The following is a 22524-nucleotide window of genomic DNA, read 5'->3' as shown; positions in this document are numbered from 1 at the left end:
AGTAATATGTTATCCTGTAGAAAGCATTCATTTTCTTCTTCAACATATATGAAAACTTAGGTTTTAGAGAGGAAAGTACCTAACTTAGAGGAAAGTACTTAACTTACTCATATTTCTAAAAGCAGAGTGCCAGTGTATCTATTGGATATCTTTTCTAATGGGTAAGCAAGGAACTGTTAACTTCCCTATGACTTCTCCCCAGGTATTTATTGGTCTTAAACAGTTATTGATTGTGGCTTCCTTGAAACCTTGTTGAAACTGTCTAATTTCTGCTTTCTCTAGTTACTCTTCAAAGAATGAAACAGTAGTCAGGAAGACCAACTATGACTTCCAGATGTAGGGCTGTTTCTTCTAGCATCTACTTGTAGAGTTCCCAAAAGACTCTTTGACTTTTCTGTGCTATGACCTTAGGTATTCAAAAGATTTGTGTTGGCTTTTGAGTTTTTCGCATTTCAGACTGTTTATTGTAGCTCTAAAAAATCCAGACTCTAGACATCTTCAAAATCAAAATGGGTCATCTTCGAGTAGTTTACCCACTGAGATAATTAGCATTTCCATAAGAAGAATTCAAAAGAACCAGTGTTGTTCATCCAGTGATTTTATTCAGATAAAAGACAAAATATTACAGTACCTTTTATATCTCTATAAAAGCTTATATACAAAATCTAAATTTGAGTAAAAGAGTATTATCATCAGTTTTTAAATGATGTTTTTTGTATCTTAGTGTCATCAACTAGAAGAATAACTTACTTTGCTCTGGCATTTAAATAGATCTTTTACATAATGAATCAAATCATAGCTATTTAAATTTTGTTTTCATACTGAAGACAAATCTACTGATTTTGATACAAAATAGGAATATGGGTATTTTGAAACAGGCTTTTATCTTGGAAGGAAAATGAACTTGTCCTAATCTAAAAATAAGTAGGTCTTTACTATACACAAGTTTATGAAAAATACCAACAAAATGATTCATTAAGCTATTTTTATCATCCTGTTTATGATAGTTAAAATAAGTTGCTGTGCTTTTGATTTTTTTTTAAAGAGTTTATCGTATAGCTATAAAAATTATAATGAACTACAAAACAACATATGAGAGTTTTCAATTCAAATCAGTTATTATTTTTTGAAGTAATTTTTGATGTAATTTTCCCCACAACTTTGATAATGATTCATATGATATTTTTGCAATTCTTATAGTTTGAAAACAAATCTTATAAAATGGTAGTATTGCAAGTCAGTAGTTTGGGAAATGAAGGAAATGCATAATATAAATAACAAAGTCAAGTATTGTCACTTGATCAGTTATTGAAGACAGTTAGATTTATTAATTTTACTTATGTATTGCATAGTCTACCGTGACTGTAAATCAGATCTTCTAGGCCTTAAGAAATAATTCCTAATGTGTCTTACTGTGTTTTTCTAGCTTACCATAAGGATCAAACATTTCTTAAACAGTTAAAGGCCTTTTTATAGTAGACTGGAGTTAGTGTCACTTTAAAATTGTTTTAGGATTAAGGAGGTTTCCTTCTCAGAAATTTCATTTAAATGTATCCTGAGTTGGAAGGACCCTGCCAGGATCGTGGAGTCCAACTCCTGGCCCTGTACAGGACTATCCCCAGGAGTCACACCGTGTACCTGGGATTGTTGTCCAAATGCTTCTTGAACTCTGTCAGGCTTGGTGCTGTGACCACTTCCCTGGCAAGCCCGTTCTGATGCCCAAGCATCTACTAAGTGAACTATTGTTACTAGGATTGGAATTGGGAGCTTAGGACTTTATAAAAACACTTATTTGGTAAAGTTTGGGATAAATCATGGAATAGAGTTGGATTACTGGGCTCATTTATGGCTTTGAGTGTGACAGTCCTTCTGTATAGACTAGCACAATTAATTGATTGAAGAAGGTGACCACAGGAAGAGTTCTGCCTTGCATATTTCAGTATCAGTCATGTATAATTTGTTGCCGACCTTTGTTTGCAGATTTGGTCCATAACTGTCTTCTCTTGGGCTTTGAAGAGTGGTGGATTTATTCCTCAAAATCAAAGACAAAACCATTCAGGCTTCACCATGGCTATACTTGGGAGAGCCTTTGCAGTTGTGAACTTTTTTTTAAAGACCCAGAAGTCATTGGTACATAGTGCTTTGTGCCATGGCACCCTGCTTATGTTTTGTTATGTTGTTGTCAGACCCTTCAATACTCATATCACTGCAGTGATTTGAGAACAATACTTCACCATAGGTACTTAAATTAAACCATCAGAGTTTTCTTACATAGTGGCATGTTTTGATGGGTGAATATATTAGAAACACTCCATTTAAATCAGATCATTTTTGTCTCTAATTTTTTTTTTCAGTTTTATGTGTACTCATGGCATGTTTATTTTTATTGTAAGTCACAAAAGAAATTTCAAAGAGAAACAGAAGATAATTTGGTTTTGTGAGCTGGAATAAGACAATATTCTCTTTCTACAACTGTCTTTCTTGTAGTTTTGAACATATGATAATTTTGTTTGTATTAAAGAAAATCAAAAATCCCAAACCAATCAAAGAAATTACCAAGCTTATAATTTTAATAATGACCTCAGATCAGGACATTAAGTAGGGAATTAATGATCAGTTAAGGTTAATGACTCAATGCCTTGAGTCATTAAACTTCAAGAAAATGCTCTGTACTTTGATTGGTTTTGGTTTATTAAAGTTAGGTTGTAGAAGGTGAGAAAAAAAAGAAGGGTATTTCCAAACACAAGGGGAACAAATACGAACAGAAAACAGAGGTATTTCATTATCTGCCTCATTCTGCAGTCACAGCATAACTATAAATATCATTATCCTTGATTAGAGTTTTGTTAGTATGAAGACCTAAGGAGCAAAATCTTTCATACTCACCTTTCTTTTCTCTCCTGCTTTGAAACACATGAAGAACTTCAAATGTTTGACAGAACATAGGTTAACACCGCAGTTTTGGAATGGTACATCACCTTATTCTGTGAAGTTATTCCACAATGTCCCCTAAATAAGCAGTTATAGGGCACTGCAGTAGTACTACACTATGATCTGTGCATAAGAATATGAGCCTTTGGATATGCATTGTATGTAGCAGGTACATATTTGCATGTAAGTGGGTAATAAGTATTTTCATTGTAATCCGTATCTAATTTGTATGCTACTTATGCAGTCCAGGAGATGGAAAGTTGTGTATGTGAGCATTTAACAGCAAGGAGTGCTTAAACCTGAAGCCCTTTATTTTTCCATACTGGAAATATAAGCAGATGTAAGCTGCTATGATGGTGGTGGCTCAACAATATCTTACAAATAATTCTGAGTCCTTTCTGACATAAAGTAGTATATTTAAAGTAAGGTGTCTTAGTGAGATTTTCACTTTAAATAGAATAAGGGTTAAATGATAACTTGACTTATCTTTTAAATGACAAAAAATAAAGAAATTGCAAGACCTTTTCACACATTAGTTATGTATTGTCATTTATCATCTAGATATCAGGCTAGCAGTGCGAAGTAATAAAACATATCATCGAAAAATGTGCTATAGGTCTGAATCACTCTTTCATTCCACCTCCCAGCTAACTGTAGTATTAAATCAAACAAGCAGAACATTTCCTTAGGCAGCCATTGCCTTTTAATTTCCTGAAGAACCTTAAAATATCATTCATTACAAGTACTACACATATTTGGTTTTTAAAAGTCTCATAAATCAATAGCAGGCTGACTGTAATAATTATTACAAGTTAGTGCATAATTTTCGTGCTGAAGGCAGCATGCAGAACTTTAGCATATGCAAACGAGGCAATTCAAACTGTGTATAGATATTAATATGAAGAAGCAGGTAACGAGGTGCAGGCTATGAATTATGCATCAGGAGCGGCTGATCTTCAATGAGGAAAATGAATTCAGCATGTAATCTAATTAGTGATGGAAGTCTATTACATCTAACTGCAAAAGCAACCGTCCTTGAAACAAATTTATTTACAGTCCATGTTACCACTTGAAACAACTTTGAAATGATGTGTAAGACAACAGCTTAATTGTAAAAATTTTTTTGTTTGTTTGTTTCAGTTCTAGACCTGGAAGGCCTCCTAAGAGGACTCAAAGTGTCACCTCCCCAGAGAATTCCCATATCATGCCGCATTCTGTCCCAGGCCTAATGTCTCCTGGAATCATCCCGCCAACAGGTAGGATCACTGTTTCTACACCTTCACGCAGGCAATTGTTTGAATTCATGTCTTATATTCACTTGTTCATAGATTAACAGTCTAGGAAACCAGCATCCAAGTATCACAAAAGAGTTCCCATAATGTCACATTATTGCTACATAAACATGCTGTATGTAATGGAAATTGCGGCAGCTCGGTACTTTAAAATAAAAAGAACTGAACAAATAATAACCCATTATAATTTTTTCCCCTGTTCTTTCTCTTTATAAACAAAAACCTTTCAAAGCATGAATTAGCTATCATTAGACAATAATCTCCCTATTCATTTTTAATAGTTCAGATATCTTCTGGTTTCTTTTGCTACTTTGCTTCATTAGCTAATGTCATCATGAATATAGTTGCCTGAAGAAACTGAGTTAGTTAAAATAACTCTACGCTGCACACACGTCTTTCTTAATTTTTCATCCTGAAGTTCTATTTTTGATATGTCTCCTGAGGCCTTATACTAACGTAAAGTCCTGTAGCAGTCTGTTTCTCAAACTATATTTTCTTTTGAAAGTTACTGTAACTTCTTCTAGTGGAGACTTGCTCTTCGACATGGCTAAAGTAAGAAAGGCTGTGTTGCAGGGAGGAGATGAACAGTCACTTGAAGATGGAGGCACCCAACATTCAAGCTGTTGGTGGTGCTGCATTCTCTATCTTTGTGTTACAGATCAGTTAAACTCTGGCACTTGCTTCAGTAAAGCTCATTTGAGCTTCTGCTTCTTCCCCAGTTGTTTCCTGCTGATTTGCATGACTCAGTCTCTAGCACTGATTTTCTCTAAGACAAAGGAAAGATAATTAACCAGACAGATCCAAATAGAGAGGAGGATTACTTGATCTTGGGGACTGGATAGATGGGTGGATGTTTGAGTACATGCCCATGTTCACATGTCTGGTTAAGTATGAGCATGATCCTTTGGCATTGTTTTGGTTATAGATGACTAACATTTAAAAAAAAAAAAAAAGACAATTCAGAAACACCACATATCAGAAATTGTTGGCAATTTAGATGTAATGCTTTGTCAGGAGGAAGGAGGAAAGTGAAGAAAGTTTAGCTCAGTGGACAAAAGTGGGTCTGTGCCTCCTAGCCCTAGGTTCAAGAGCTGCTTTATATTGAGATAGACACATTGCCAGAAATATTTTGTTAGAAATGTACAGTTTTTTAAAAGACTAAAGATTAAGAGGAGTGGATCCATTATTAGGATGAAATGAAGTCAGACAAAGATTGGTAGGAGAGAGGTATAAAATACGGAGAGAGAAGGAGGGACAAGAATGAGAATGTAGGTAAGCATGGGAAAGTATCAGGCAAGCAGGACTCACGGTAGTAGTATGGGCAGCTGTGACCAAAAAAAAAAGAATCATGATTAAAATACTTTACATGATAGAATTTACAGGATAAAGTGTAGTATAGGAAATAGAGATGGTGCAGAGTAAATGCAACATGACAATAATAGATGGGTTCTGTGTGGAGAAAGAATCAAAGTTTTTGTAGGGCAGAAGCATTCTTGTTTATGAGGGAGAGATCAAAAATTACAGAAGCAAAGAGAACTTATTTGGGGAAAGTAAGGCAGGAAAATATCAAAGAAAAAAATAAATGTGAAAAGTAAAAAGGAGATGAAAGAAGTCAGAGACAAATATGCAGGCCAAAAAGAGGGAGACAGGAAAAGAAACCTTGTCAACAGTATCGTTTGGGGTTTTATGTTACAGTTAATATCTAAGAGCAGATCTCCTCTTGACTTTTTATTCTAAGAAAGCAGTTTAAAACCACAACTAATGCCTAAAGTATCCAATTCCTCTCTAGTCCTTTAAAGCCGGTCATAACAAGTTAATGATAAAAATATATGGTACTAAAAACACAGATCCAATTTCTTAGAGTATCAGCCCAGAAAAACAGATGCAGATCTTTTTAAATTATGATTAAAAAAAAAAACAGGAGAAAATAATTCAAAATTAAAGAAAATAGGCGTATGTAAGATTATCATTCGTCAAATCCTTTTAGGATGGTAATGCTTTGTGAGTCTCTTGCAAAAAAGGAAAGGTTTAAATGGAATTGCTATTAAGTTTGATCTGGTTTCTCATTACATGGCTTACCACAACAGAAGGGTGGTATGATTTTTTCCCATTGTGGTGGTATTGAGTTCAAACAGCACAAAAAATGCAAACAATAACACTGATAGAAACAAACTCTGGGGTCTAGTGTTCCATGGGGTATGCAAAGGTTCAGCAAAGGTAAGGAACATCATGACAGCAGTGCTACTTGACGGTCATTGCAGCATGCTATAGACAGGCAAGTCTGAAAATAGACTTACAATCTGATATTGTGAGTTCAAAGCAATGAACATTTGTACATTTACATGGTAAATAAGTACCAAGGCTACTTTCAGAGCCCTACCAAGTAAAAACTGCTATAACTGCAATAGATGACTTAGATGCCATTGTTATGTGCTACCACATTAGTTGATACGAGAAAATTCTTGCTGATTGTGAACATTTTACAACATATTTTCACTGTATATTCATAAAACCACAGAATAGTTAGGCTGTCAGGCACCAGTGGAGGTCACTTAGTTCAGCCTCCTCTAGTTGAAATAAGATCACACAAAGCAGGTTGTTCTGGCTATGTTCACTTGAGATTCTTTGAGTATCTTTGAGGATAGAGACACCATGATGTCTCTCTGCAATTTGTTCCAATGTTTGACTACTCTCAAAATAATGTTGGAGTGTTTTTACTTTTCAGTGGAATTTCCTGTGTTTCAGTTTGTGTTTGTTGGGCAACACTGAGAAGAGTCTGTCTCCATCTTCTTTCCTGTGTCCTCATCAGGTTTTCATACACATTAGTAAGATGCCCCCAAGTCTTTCCTAGGCTGAGCAGTCCCAGCTCTCTCAACCTCTCATGATATGTCAGGTGTTCAAATCCATTAATCATCTTTGTGGCCTTAAAGATGAATTTTTGTTTGAGAAGTTTGAATTTCCTGTTAGGATCCAGCTCTAAGCAGAAAAATATAAAACTACCAGATTGTTAAGTGCTTCCTCCCCCTTCTTTTTTTTTTTTGTAACAACTTTTTCTTTTTAAGCTTTCTGATTGATTTAATAATCTGAGTATAATAACTAAGTTTCCTTCCTGCCTACAAAAAAGTATAAGTGATCACACAAACAATTATGTGCTATTTAATGCTCTTTAAGTAAAGAGACCTGCAATTATTAAGTATATCTAGGATACACAACGTGATGATTTAATGCATTTTACTTGAAAATGTTCCTTTTTCTGAAGTGTGCTGCATAGTACAGAGATATACATTTAAAGGTGGAAATCTTGGTTCCTAAAGGGACTGGTTCTGCATGCATTGTTTATATATGCAAATATTATTATAAAACTGTATTTTAGAATTTCTTATGATGTTTCAGGACTGTATATTTTTGTAGGAGGCAAAGTTAAGGAACTCTTGAAAATATAGTATACCACTGGCCCAATCTGAAGGGAAAAAAAGAGAGAAAAGAAATAATATTCTCCATTTTTTAAGGGAGTATAGATTGAAGAAGTGAGGATCACCTCTTCATTGATATTCTGTCGATTTTATTACAAGATTCATAAATGTTGCCCACAAGTGCTGATCTATCTTCTGTCTTTCATTAGGGTCAGTTTATAGAATGCTACCAAATTTACAAAACACTAGTCACCTCACAAAAGGTGTTCTGGTGTTTATTAAAATAAATTTAGGACCTTTGAAGGTATGACAAAATGAGAAGTGTGTAATAACAGCAGATGAAGAGCTTCATAAATTGTCCAGAGAATTAAAATCTGCCTACGTTACAAATGATGTAGTCAGAAGAAAGAGTTTGGTGTAGGTTCAGACAGGTGTACTGACATTTCAGGCTTATCTAGAGAACATCTTGAAATCCTTCCAAAACTAGATGGCTCATCATAGTTGACTTTGATCTGCATATCTCTCTGTACTGCAGATCTTTTCTTGGCTAATGTGCTTCAAAAGATGTCTAAAGTTGAAACAGTAGATAATTGTAATTAATTGTGATTAATCAGAAAAGCAATGCTTTAATTTTTGAGTGTATGATATACACTGCGCTCTGTATTTTTATGTCTGTAGTAGCTATATAACATATAAAATGATACTTCCATTACTTTTCATACAAACTTGGAATAGCAATTCTTTTCAGTTTTCCTTTTTTTTTTTTGTAATTATTCTTCAGTATTTTAGGGTTTGAAGCTGCTTTTAAAGCTCCTAACTTAATTCTTCTGCAACTTGGACTACTGAATCTGTAATCTACAGGTGATGAAACAAGTAACTACAATATCTGTTACTTATTTCAGGAGCTGCATCTTTAAAGATAAATGAGAATTAGAAACACTTTTGGAAATCACTCATATAGTACATGATAAGAATACTCCATATATTAATATATATCTGTAGATATCTCTTTGTCAATTAAAAAAATTAATTTCAAAGCACCTTACATGTTTATTACATAACTTTTACATTAAATTAATCTCAGCAATTATGTTGCTATTATTATTATTATTTGAACAGGTTTGCTTTATGATAGGTATTTCTGTACACCTACTCCACATCTGATACCAAACTGTTCTTTTCCAGTGTAAGGATATTAAGCTTCCTGTTTCATGTGTACGAATTATAATTCCCCTCCTGTATTACACTGTTCTGTTTTTACTCTTTTTAAGTGGTAATCCAAAAATGTAATTTCTAATCTGATAATTTTTTTCCTCTTCTGCTGTAGGCCTGAGTCAATAAAAGTATATTTCAACTTCCATCCTGTACGAAATTCTCTGAGCCACAAAGCGTTTTTATTGGGAGTTAGAAAAAGGAGAGAGTTGAAAGGTTTTGTATAGATGACTGCAGCTTGAAGGACAAATGTAGTTCACAGATGGAGCAGCTGATAAAGTGTGGTAATGTTTTTGCCAAAGTAGATGATGAAATTATTTGGTATTTAAAGAAAGATTAATCACACAATTAAATAATTTCATTTTCTCTTGCTTGTAGTTAATGATGTTGTATTAGGCAGACTGAAAGAATGGTTAAAATATAATTATCATTGTTACTATATCCACATCACATATCCAAGAAACAAAATCTGTAGCTAGAAATATTTACTCCTGATAGGCTCAATCCTGTAAGGTCTTAAGAATTTAATTTACTGAAATAAATAGAATTGATGTCTATGAGTATTCCAGGGGCTAGAAATTATAAGTTGGAGTTACATACTTAGTATTTTTGAGAAGCAAACCTGTTATTCAGTTATTTACAGTGGGTACCTTTTTTGATACTATGTTGGTTAGAAAGATACACATAAATAAAGTTGAGTGGCTACTGCTTACTTATTTTAAAATGCATTCCATGTTAGCACAGTGTATTGGTTATTAGTATTTAATCATTTTTATTGTTAACATTGGTTTTGATTGGTGTTATAGAATGATATGCTGTTTATCTGTTGGGACTGAACTAACTTCTTGTAAAAATAAGCGGCAAAGTCCTGCTTTCAGAGTGATAAACTAATTCAAGAGACTGAATCAAATTACACAAACATTTTTTGCACTTCATTAAGGAAGTAGTCCTTATAATTAATGTGAAAGCTTCGATCATGTTCACTAGTTAATGTATCAGTGGGAAGATAAACTGACTCAACTCTGTAAATATATTATTTCATAGTTTTAAAAATAATAATTAAGGTGTAATTCAGGCCACCTGTCATCTCCTGAAAACAGTCATAATTTTGTCATATTATCATCCGGGTGAATGGCTAGCTATCTTCTACTCTATCACAAGAGTATTTATCACTGAAGCTCACTGAGCTTTGGAAGCTCACTAGTTTTAAGTTCCAGTGAGTCCCTTATATTTTTTGGTCATAAAATGTTTTTAGAACCAGGAATCACTTGCACAAATGGAACCTTTTTTATTAAGAACTGTTATTCAATAAGAACTTGTACACTTTTCAGTGTTTTATACAATACTACATATATTCAAAGCCTACAAGATACTGTTAGAAAACTGTGTAAGTTAGAGTCACACTTCATACAGGTTCACCCACTGCCTATTGAGAGGCATCCCTGGGTTGAACTGTTTCCCAAAATGCTCCTCTTTTTTAATATAGAGGAACAAGTTGATTCACTTCAGAAGAGACTCTGGGATTAAATATTTAAGCAGCGAGAATAGTCATGTACTTCAACATGCTCAAGGTACTTAAGAAAGAACTGAGCAAAGTTATTTTACAGTTTAGGTATGAGTTAGTGAATCCTCTTGTCAGTAGTCACTTAGTATTAGGTTGTGATGTGCACAGATTTATTACCTGTCAGTAGAAAATCTGAGATAAGAAATTTTTGTTTCTCCTGGATCACAGAATAATTTTGCCTTCTGAAGGCTAAGTTTTTAATGGTGTTGACTTGTGAATTTCCCCCTACAAATGATATTTCTGTACCAGTTATAGAGGATCCCAATTGAATGACCATATTCTGTGAAGATGAACTATTAGAAGATAATTATTTTAGCCATTAATTATGTGTGATTGTTTTCATATATAGGTAGTTTTACTAAGTCAGGTTAGATTTAACATGATAATAAAAAAAAGTCTCTGACTTAAAAAGCAACCCTCTCCCCAGACCCAGTTTTTTGTTTCAAATCATAGAAGTATGTTAAACACCTTGGGGGAAAAAAGACTCCTGCTTTTCAAAAGAATATTTAATAACAGTTTTTTATCATTAGGCTTTTCTGTAAACAAATAACATGTAAACTGAAACAAACAAAACAAAACAAAACAAACAAAAAAACCCAACAAAGCACCACGCTCTTGATACAAAAGAAAGTAATTAAAATTTTAGTCTGAAAGGCAGGTATGTGGTGAAGTTATCAGTGACTACTTTTGGACCTGGTAATGGAAGTTTTTATATAGTTTTCTGAGTTCCAATGCACTATTATTTGTAATTGAAAAAATTATGGAAAAGATACACATTGAAGCATACACTGATTGTTTATTAAAATTAAATTATTCAAATTGTAAGTTTATCAGTTATAGGTTATACCAAGATTTTCTTGTTGCTCAGATTTCGGGCAGAGTCTTTCAATAGAAAAACATCAAGATAATCATGCTCCTATTTTGCAGTTTTTCATATAATAAACCTGTTGGTTTTCCTCCCACACATGCCTTCTAATTAGAATGTTCAGCCAAAATACCAAACAATTTAATTTCTAATTGGTTCTAAACTAACCTTTTATAGAGCAAACCATGCATTGCCATTTTAAATATGAAATACGTAGTATTATTTTGTTAAACACTTCTCCTAGAAATGAACCCAAGCTGTTGAATTTGTAATAATATCTCAATTTTACAAATGTGCTGGTCTCTTATCTCAATGATGTTGATTGCTGTAGCAATATATTAACATGGTAGTTCTTAGAGTGGTACAAAGCTTAGTTTCATCATGTTGCTAACTGTAGTTCTGCATTAGCATGATGATGTGAAGTTCCTGAATCCCTTCAAGGTGCCCAGCTCCTTTCCTGTGGAATTAGACTACTTATGTCCTTGCATGACATGATCAATGAAGGGTGAATGTTTTTTTTTCTCTTCATTTTATATTTGATTTGCTACCAGTGCTGCATTCTGCATTCAATTAAAAAAAAATAGTTCAAATTTATATATTCCAAAGGTACAGTCCATGATTTCATTATCATATATTTGGAGATTCTCTAAAGTACAGAGAAAAACTGCAGCTTAACGTTTTTAACTCAGTCTGGGTTTTCTGGGAGGAAGGCAGTGTCAAATGTCATTGTTTAATATGATTGTCTCCTTTTTAAGAACAATCTGTCTGTTGTGGAGATTTACAGATTTCATACAGGGACTCAAATAAGAGAATATGTCAGGTTGCCCAGGTATTTTTGTTACAGGATACAGGATGTAGGTGAACTTCAAAACTGCTCGAGTGAATGGTATTTTGAAGATAAGTATGCAAGTAAGCATTATTTTATCTGAGCAGCTTTAGAAGACTACAACTCAAGGAAAAAAGATAACTAGCTATGTGCTATATTAATTTATTCTCAGGCATATGGTGTGATTCTTCGATATGTCCTGCACAGGGCCAGGAGTTGAACTCAATGATCCTGATGGGTCCCTTTCAATTCAGCATATTCTATGATTCCATGAATGTAGTTTTCCAAGAAGAACCAGTCACTCTGAGTTATCCTTATGACTTATAGCTCTAGTAACATTGCCTGCATGAATTGTATGACTCAATAGCATACTATGAGATTTTTAATGAATCCACTATCAATTATTCACAGTACACTGTATTGTTGTTATTACTAATGATGTCCTGTGCAATATATTAGAGTTATCATAAAGTAGTCTTAACTAGAAGAAGGTTTTTGAAAAGGAGGGTTGTTCTGGTTGATGTCCCAGGTTCAGGATTGCAAGGATAGGTTGTTCAAACTTGATTCCAGATCATCTGTGAGTTACTTAACATTTTTCTTCGTGTTTGGAGATCAGAGAGTATTTATGTCAGGAAGGTTATGTTGATGTAAAGTTAAGCACGTTTTTTAACCAGTTTGTGTGCTGATGAACACAAACATATTGCAAACATAAACTAATCTACCAGTTATTGCTACCAAGAGCTTGTGGTATACAAAAACCTGAGCTGATGGTCTGAGTTTCCATGCATTTAAGCTGATAAGTTTGAAAGCCTCATTTCACTTTCTTTAGATGAGAGGACTTCTCTTATTCCTTCAAGATGAAGACATGGGTAGATATGTTGGTTTGTTGGTTGCTGTGTGCCTGAGACAGCAATTGCAAAGGTAGAGTGGGATGGAAAACAGGGAAGAAGAGTTAAAAAATAATGTGTGTGATGGAGGGAAGGAAAGAGAGAAAATGGGAGGGAGGGGAGAGAGAAGTTCTTTATGAGTTGGTATAACCAACTTATGTAACATAATACAAACTAATTTGTTTGCTTATTAATTCATGACTGTTGAGAGGTTACAAATCTATGTTGGTATAGTACTTGTGTCATTGCTTTCAGGGGTTATCCTCTTTCCACAATGTGTGTACAGGAGGCTGCATTTTGCTTTTCTGAAATGTGCTTTAGTTACAAATGTTTTGTAAGTAACTCTTAAATCATCTCCTTTCAATCCATTCTTAAGTGCAATGAGTTAATGTGTTCAAGCTGTCAGCAAAGAATAAACTAATACTGCTATTAGTATTAGAAATGAAACTGGACATTTAGGCAAAAATCTTAGATTGTGGAGAATGTTATTGTTACTACATGATGATGTTGGTCATCCATTGATGATGTATTAGTTTCTGACTATGGAAACAGTATCACACTAGGACTGAGCAAGCTGGGGAGAGGAAAACTGCACCTAGTCAAGACAAAATTAATAATGTCACTGAGTTGTTTTGATTCATGAAAATCCATACAAATTGCAAATAGACAGTGTACTGACAAGTTTTGTTGAGAATTAAGGTTTTGTCAGTGTTACCCTTTTGTTAGGTGGAGGCTGAGATTTAGATTGACATAGGGGAAGTAGAAAAGGTTGCAATGAGTGTTTTAAATGGACAGATGCTTCTACTAAATTTCCTTTTCTCTATATTCATTATGCAGTCTTCTGTCACAGGCTTTAAGACCACACATATGGCTTGAACAATCCTGTTGCCTGTATTAAGAAGAAAGTAAATCGAATAGCATTGCTATTTGCAGATGGTTTTTTTTAAAGAATGTTTCCTTATAGCAGAAATGCCAAATTCAAGACATGAGTTGGTGTCAGCTGCCTATTCCAATGATCTCCATTTGTGACTGCATCAGGTTATTAGACCTATCTTGCTAGGAACCATAAAATCAAGGGTAGAATCTTAGATAAATAGTGTCGCTACTAAACATGGGGTTTTTTTGTTTTCTTTTGATAGTAAACTGATTCCTTAATTCATGTGTTTTGATGCATCAGTCCAATATACAGAGATCTAGATGTAATTATTGTGTTAGAATACTGACTCTGTAATGCCGGATCTGGGCAAGAGATTGTACTATTTAGGCTACTATTCCTGTAAAGAATATGACTTTTATAGATACATCTGTGCAAATAAATTAATTATAAATAAACCAGTTCAGAGTTGTTCTTTGTCTTGGAGGGCAGGCTTGCATCCTGCACCTTGCAACTGCAGATCTAAAATCTTTTTCTTATAATAGTCTTTCCCAACCTTCAAAAAAAAAAAAAAAATCCGTGTCTTCTCCTAAGGAACTGTGTCTATGGCCAGTTGCAGAACATGTTTTGTAGCTACATTTCAAAATCACTACTAGGTTGAATATCTTACTTGTTGAGTTTCTAGTATATTTTTTGTCTGATGAAACTAGAGGCAAAGTTTTTATGGAAGTTTTATCTTTTATTAGACCAAGTGCCAAAAACTTACAGGCTTTTGAAACACAAGCGCTTATGTCAGTTGAATGAAGTTAAGCACTATTAAGGTCTAAAAACATGTAAATGTAATTAAAAATACTTATATGGAAGTTCTGTTTTTAGTAAAAGTAACTTTGTTTCTCCACCTTCTGCTCAATAGCTGGATACCATTTGTCCACTGCATGTTAAAGATGGTGACTTTTTTCATTAAAATCTTTTTTTGAATTCTTTAATTGCTTGCTTCTCTACTCTAGGAGAAACCTCTTGATATTTTGAATTTACCTTTCCTCTTTTTTCCTCCTGTTCTGAAGGCCCCAAATTAACTTTCTGATGATGAAGAAGAAAACAAATGTACATTTTTTTATGTACATTGCCTTTATCCCTGAGAACAAAAAGAATCATTCAGTCCAAACATGGAATAACTACCATATCCACATCCACTTAGAAAGCTGAGGAACTGTTAGCTGATTTTGTACTCAGAAAAAAATTTTTAAATTAACAAAAGTTTTATTTGGAAAATTTAAGGTCAGAAATTCTTGAAATCAGAAATTACATCTACATGACCTATAACTGCTACCGAGATGTTGTCATCATTCACACAACTTTTTTAAACAGACTTCTGCCTGCATAATTTCCTCAAAAAACCCTTGTTTTTAAGTTATTTCATAGTTGCCTTAATGTGAATTTATTACTGTTGTTGTTGTTATCTTTTCTGATGAGTTTGGTTTCCAATTTATTTATTTAGTTAATTGAATCTCACTCATATTACCAGGAGTGAATTTGATAATAACAGTCAAAATATTAAACTTGCTATTAATATGCTATATTTTCTCAAAATACCTTGAGTTCCAAGTCACATGCTCTGAGCAAATATTTACTTTTACTCTATGTGAACAAATATTTTAGAATGTTCTGCAAGTGGTCTGGAATGTTACCTTTGTTACTTCTTGTTTTCAACTTTCCCCTGAAAATTGATAGAAGGAGTAGAATATGTAATTCTTTATCCATCTGAATTTGAGACATTTTCCTTAATGAGCACTGTCATTTTCACGGATTCAAGATTACACAGATTTAGCCTAGGCGTGAATTTTGAACTATATACATGGTGCTTTATAAACTCACAAAACTATGTTAGGAATGATTATTTTAATATATCATCCTTCTTCCCTCTCCTTTCTCAAACCTACTTTACTTAATACTCAGATTTATTTCATTAAACCTTTAATAATGGAAAGAAATTTTTCTAGAATGGGTAACAATAAAGGAAGAATAACAGTAAATGCTAACAAGGGATGTTTTTCCCTTACCATTTATTACAAATATTTAATTCCCTTGTCCTATCTACCTGACTAGGCAAGAGTTTCACAGAACTTTGTTTGGCCAATGGACTGGCACTTAAAAAGTTAAAAGGTGTATCAGGATTTTTGAATTAGAAATAATGATGTACGTTTTCAGAATTTTTATTTATTTTTGAGACTGTATTTTTTATTAAGTAATCAAGTAAGTTAATGGATTCAGAGGGTAGCCCAGATTAAAGTAGGGCATAGGCAAAACAGAAGGATATTTAATGTAACACTTACATAATTTGTAATTAAGTTGGCTGAGGGTTTTGCCACTGGATTTAACTTAATTTCTGTCTCACATCTTAGACTGTTTTAATTCAGTGTAACCACAGAAACTCTGTTTGGTCTGCCCCTGGAAAATCCTTTTTTCTTTGTGTAAAAAATTTGTGGTAAGTGGTTTTTGGGTTTTTTTTTTTGTTTTGTTTTACTGTATAATTCAGAACTGTTTATATAACCTCTGAGATAACGCTGTCTTTTGGAGTTGTATTTGAATCTGCTTCATTGCTCCTTTTAGAATTATTCATGATCTAATTGTATTTGTTCACTTAACACAGACCCATCTGTGGCCTGCTCCCACTAAAAGCCTCCTCATTTCATCCTCAGTCATTACATGTGAACATCTCACACATTGCTTAGCTCCATCTCAGTTTTTGTATAGTGTTGTTCCTATGGTTACTTACAAGGATTATTTGTATCAGAGTTTACTGTATGATTCTTTCACTTTTTATTTGTTGCTTTGGTATGGTTTCTGCTACTCTGACTCTGTATTCAAAAATCATGTTATCTTATATGAATGGTATGCTTCTCCTAGATCTAAACATCTTTTTCAGATGTGAAAGATTTGGGAGCTGATCATATCCTACTAAACATTTTTTGGGGAGAAGGTATTGGTATCATGGTGTGTGGTATGATGCTTCCTCATTTCTTTGAATAGTTTTGATTAGGCAACTAAGTTTGGTCCACTACACTGTCTTAAATAGGATATAAATACACCCCTTCCTCTCATTTTTCAAAAGTTATTGACTTTGAGATTCATCTGAATTCTGTCCCCTTTTAAATTCCTTTCTACTTTACACTTTTACGTTTTCACCATACACAAATCAAATCAAAACAAAGATGGTCACTTAAATTTCACTTTCTGGTTTTGCTTTTACATCTATAATATGCATAAAATTTAGAATAGAATAGAATAGAATAGAATAGAATAGAATAGAATAGAACAGAATAGAATAGAATATTTCAGTTGAAAGGGACCTACAACAATCGTATAGTCCAACTGTCTGACCACTTCAGGGCTGACCAAAAATTAAAACAAGTTCTGTAACTATATTTTGGCAAGATTATTAGATTCATTTTAGGTACCTTAATACTGTTGCTTCAAGCTTGACAGATTTATTACTTCTATTATTCTAGTGAGTCTGGAAGGAATGCTGTTAGGTAATGTTCTTTTAAAAAAAAATGAAAACCACTAAGCATTGATAGATAAATAAGTTGTAAATGAAAAGGGATTTCCAGTGCTAACATTACTCATTATTTCTCCTAAAGGCATCTTAAGTACCTTTTGCCAAATGTCTGAAGAAAATATGGACTTGAATTCTTATCCTTTTTTTCTTAGCTTCCTCCTGCTTCCTAGCAGCTTCTAGGAAATGTTTTAGATGATGTAAAAGTTTTGGACTGCATTGGTTTTCTTTCATATACTGCATACCACTTCTAGCAGAAATCTCACTGCCTGAGGCTACTTTGTGAGAAATCTTTAGCTTTGTATAAAGAGCACAAAAAAAGAAAAGAGCATTTCAAGATAATTTTGACAAATGTACATTCTCATCCTGTCTTTTGCATTTGTTTGCAATAAAAAAATTTTGAAAAAATACCTGCTAAATCAAGAGTCACAGCTTTATCATGTCATGAAAATACTATTTGTGGTGCACAGGATCAAAAAGGATCAAGTTAGTACCTCTGTGTGGTGTATGGGCCATGTGGACATGGTAATTCTGATGTCTCAGTACTGTGCTCCACTGAATGAAATAAACAGGCCCATAATCATTGCTGAGTATCATCCCTTTAGGTTTGCTCAAGTGAACAGAACCGCATCTTTCTGAGAGTGTTTGAGATTTTCTCTATGCTCTGATGAATTCATAGTTTCAAGTTTTTCTATGCAGCAATAAAAAGCACCGTGATGTGGTAGATTCTTTATTATATGAAAGTGCTTGGGACATTTGCTGCTGTCTTACTCTACAGCTGATTTCTACCCCTAGAAAGGGGTAGAAAGACATGAGAAAAAGTTTTGGGACCAACTACTAAATGTCTTGTACATTGTAGAGTTCCTACTGACAACCCTGTTACTGCTGAAGTGGGCCGGATTGTGCCCATAATCCAGCTGGAGACAACTCAATCCAGTAGATGCTTTTGTATTTGTTAGCAATATGTACTCTAACATTAATTTTTTGATTAAAAGGTGAATACTTATACTGTGAAATCAGTTTGCCTCCCTAGTTTGATTTTAATAGAAAGTGCACAAGTGGAAAAAAAAACTGGCAAAATATTTGACAAAAACTGATAGAAGGTAAGAGAACTAATAGAATTCAAGGTTTTATTCTGTCTTGTCGGTCTATCTTTGAAATTTTTGTGTAAAAATAGAGTCCTTGAAAGAAAGAAGGAAAGAAAGAATGTTTAATAGAAATTGTTTTCTTTATAGAATGATACAAAACATTATTTTGAGACTTACTTTTTCTTTTTCTGAGTTTTTAATGACTAAAGCATTTTAAACTTTTATATAGTAGAGGTTTTTAATCAAGTGTAAAGGATGTTGATATAGTTTTGTAGTAGTTTTTTTCTGAGCAGAAAACTAATTTTAAAGGAAATGTGTACGTAGAAATAGAATTCCAAAACAGTGGATTGATTTCTGTAGAAATGGCAAACATACAGCTAAATATCTTCACTATATTTTCACTGTCTGAGGAAAGAAACTAATTTTCCCTAGTCCTAGCTGTCTAAGAAGTTACCTATCAAGGAGGAGATTCATCTGCTAATATGTCTGAAATGTAGCTGTTAAAAACTTAACAAGTCATCTCCTTTCATAGCCAGTGGAAAGTAGCAGACATCTCTAGAGAGTGATACATCTCAGAATAAAATAGGCCATATGAATCACCCTCTGGAAATGCCCATGTCTCTTCATTGACTGTAGGCAACCTAGATGAAAAGTTTGGACTGAATGATTAAATTTTAGAAGGTTGACTTAAAATTAGCTGGGTGAAGCTGTCAATGGAGCTAAATTATTTTAAATGTGTGAATGCAAAACTGTGTCTGTATATTGTCCATTAAATGAATCTTTGGAAATTAATGATATGTTTTAAAATGTTTGAAGAAGCTTAGTGTGTTCTGGGTGAAGCAATAAAAAAAAAGGAAAATATTTATTTTCTTCATTTGCACAAAGTGTTGCATATCACACACATGCAATTTAACATGCAATCAAGCCACATTTTTAGTCAAGGACTGAAACTTCTGATATCCCTCTAGATTCACTGTGAATTGTGTCTGTTACTGGGTTCCAGAAGCTGAGTTCATGGCATAACACGTACATACTTTAGTGCACTTAAAAGACTGATAAATCTCTCCAAACTGGTAGGTGCTAAATTCCATCTATCCTTGCTAACTGTAATAGTTCCTCCTTAAAAATACATCTTTAAATGCCTTATTTGGCACAATGTCTGTTTTTTCAGTGCTATATGGGAGAACTTTAATCTCAAAATACGTAATGTCCTGCAGTAATTTCAGCATGTTGAAACCCTGAAAGATCAGATGTGTCTAAGCTCAGAAGTCTGCAGTAGTTTTCCACATCTAGTTTATTTAATATAGATGTAGTTTTTCATATTATTATTGGAAAGAAAATGCTGATATTCCTAATATACCTATTATATTCCTAATATGTGTTTAAAAGGATGAACATTCAGCCTGACATTCAACCTGGGCACCTTAATTATATTAGAAGTTTATCGTCCTTTTGGTTTTAGATTATTTTTCCACAGACACCAGAATAAATTTGATTGCCTATCTATTAAAGGGAGAACTTATATTAATTTTTGTGTAAGTAAGGATTTTCCTTTTATAAGCCTTAAAAAAATCCCTTCGTATATAGATGATCATTAGACTACAGATTGCTTTTATTTTATTTTGTCAATGTTTTGAATCTCCTAATCCATATTTGCCTACTGTGTTTCAAAAGGGAATCAAATTGGTTTTGTGGTACATTAATGTTTTATGCAATATTCCATAGAGAACATTAAATCAAAATAAAAGAAAAAGGTTGACCTCTAACACTTACACCCATTTCTTATGTCAAACTGGAAGATGTTGAAAGCCTTATATGGCCGTAACCCTTCTATCTAACTGTGACCCTCCTTAACATTAAGCAGGTGACTCGATTAAACATAAATCAGGCATAAAATGCCCTGCATGAGGCAGGACAGTGAATCAAGCAAATTATCAAATGGCAAAACTCATTCTGTGCTCTGGGCAATGTAAGCTGCCAGCACTTATACATCAAAACTTCACTCAATGTAAGATTGATTTTATTTTATTTTGTTTATTTTAATTCCCTACAGCAAGCTGTGTTAGTCGTGTAAAGCACTGTCTGCATCGTTACATTCCTAAGAAATGTTTTTCTTGTTTAGCAAAGGCCAATCACAATCTTAAGCAACATAATCTATCTAAGACTAGATACGCTGTACTCTATAGTGGGGTTTAGTGGTGTTGATATTTTGTGCAGTAATATCAAAACTTAAGCTTCTGTGATTGTATAGATTTTTTTCCCTGTTTGTTTATGTGCATACACACAGTATCAGCTTTATCAAAAATATGAGCACCAAAGGGATAATGTTATAAAATTAAATCACCAGTAGCCATTGAAGATATTTCCCAGTTTCAGTGAAGATGCTGGGATTAAAGCATGTGAGTCCAATCTTAAGGCAAGAATGAATTTTTATGTAAGATGATACATGTCTTCCTTTCACAGTTGCTTTTTATGCTGCCTTAAAACATGTCAAAATAATCCCCAGCAGAGGAGCCTAAAAGGAATGTCAGCTCTGTGGTTATGTAAATCGAATTGAGTGCTTTACAGCAGGTTTAAGATTTTTATAACTCAGAAGTTGTTAACAGCCAGCTGGTTTGTATCTGTTTTTTATGGTTATTCTTGTCATAGGCAACCTCCACAATTTTTAATTATATTTTATGGTATGTGTTTTCCCTCCTCTTGAATCCCACAGCCACTCTTTGCTTCAAAAGATATTTTCCACTGGGAAGAGGAGAAGCATTGCTTTGGGACTCCATCATTAGAAATACTGTTGTATAATTACCTCCTGGTAACAACAGAGGAGTGTGACTCTCCATCGCAGATCTTTAACTTTCCAGGATGGAAATCTATAGTATTCTACACACCTGGTGAGGCTGTGATGCCTGCAGCCCTTAACTGAGACTGTCTTCTGCTTTTAAAGAACTGGTTTACAGTTTTTATTGCATTCACAATGCAAATTCCTCTTTCCTTCACACCTCAGGTTTGAATGCAGGGTTTGTGCTTTGCAGATTTGATTGCATTCCATGTTCTACATCACCATTTGTTTTTGTAACATACGTTCTCAAAAATGCCATATTTTTAATTTTTGTTTAGTGACAGTACTAGTGATACTGGACAAACATAATCTTTCCAGTGTTTTTATAGCAAGATAATTTCAAGAGTACAGTCTGATTCCCATCTGGAGTAGAAAAAAATTAAAATATTATGAGCACTTTGTTGGAAAATAAAACACCATTCCTGACAGCCTGAAAAGACAATGCCTTATTTTTTGTTAGACTTTGAGAAGTTATGAAATATTTAATTCTGTATAACTGGGAAGACATCATCAGAAACTATGCATTCTTGAATGTTTTACAGTGTTTTGTGAGTGTCCTCCCTCCGCCAAAGGAAAGAGACTGCTCTTTAATTGTCTTTAATGGAAGATCCTCCTATTGAAACACCTCCTCTCCTTGCAGAAGTAATGATGTAAGAGTGAGAGTCTTAAATAATTGATCACACAGAGAAAACTGTTTGTTAGATGGTTAAAAGACTGTTAAGCTTGTCAACTGTAAGATAACAAAAAGACTATTATAAGACTTTTTTAGGTGAAAAAATTTAGGTGAGAAAATTAACATTTGTTTTTAATGAAAATATAAAATGGTTACAGCCAATCTCACTTGAAAAGCCTAGTTTGAAAGTGCAAAGGAAATGACATATGATTTTGTGTTGTATTCCAAGAATTGATTTGTGTAATCCAGTTTCATTATTTTAACAGACTGAAATCAATAGAAGTATTATCATCATACCTAATATATTCAGACATTATGACTCTATAGATCTTCTTGTATTACACAATATTATATTTAAATTTGAATGTTAAGTGTTTATTCTGACCCACTTATGGTCTAATGCCCAATGTCAGCAGCTTCTGAACTTCAAATTCAAATGTCTCTCTACTGCTTTGGCTTAATATTAATTTCTAGGAGCGTACCATGTAACTTAACATAAATACACAG

General features: G+C 33.6%; 1 protein-coding gene across 6 annotated transcripts in view; it reads left to right on the top strand.

The window, feature by feature from the left end:
• DACH1 (dachshund family transcription factor 1) overlaps positions 1-22524 on the top strand; it is a 350977-nt gene that overhangs the window by 146907 nt on the left and 181546 nt on the right. For all 6 annotated transcript variants that reach the window (XM_050332379.1, XM_050332378.1, XM_050332376.1 and 3 more), the window contains exon 2: positions 4072-4187. In XM_050332379.1, coding sequence (XP_050188336.1) covers positions 4072-4187 — 116 coding nt within the window. The remainder of the gene's footprint in view (positions 1-4071; positions 4188-22524) is intronic.

This window comes from Myiozetetes cayanensis, unplaced genomic scaffold, assembly GCF_022539395.1.
Source record: "Myiozetetes cayanensis isolate MyiCay16 unplaced genomic scaffold, myiCay2020 scf5-8, whole genome shotgun sequence".
NCBI classification, from domain to species: domain Eukaryota; kingdom Metazoa; phylum Chordata; class Aves; order Passeriformes; family Tyrannidae; genus Myiozetetes; species Myiozetetes cayanensis.
This window is presented reverse-complemented; position numbering and strand designations above follow the sequence as displayed.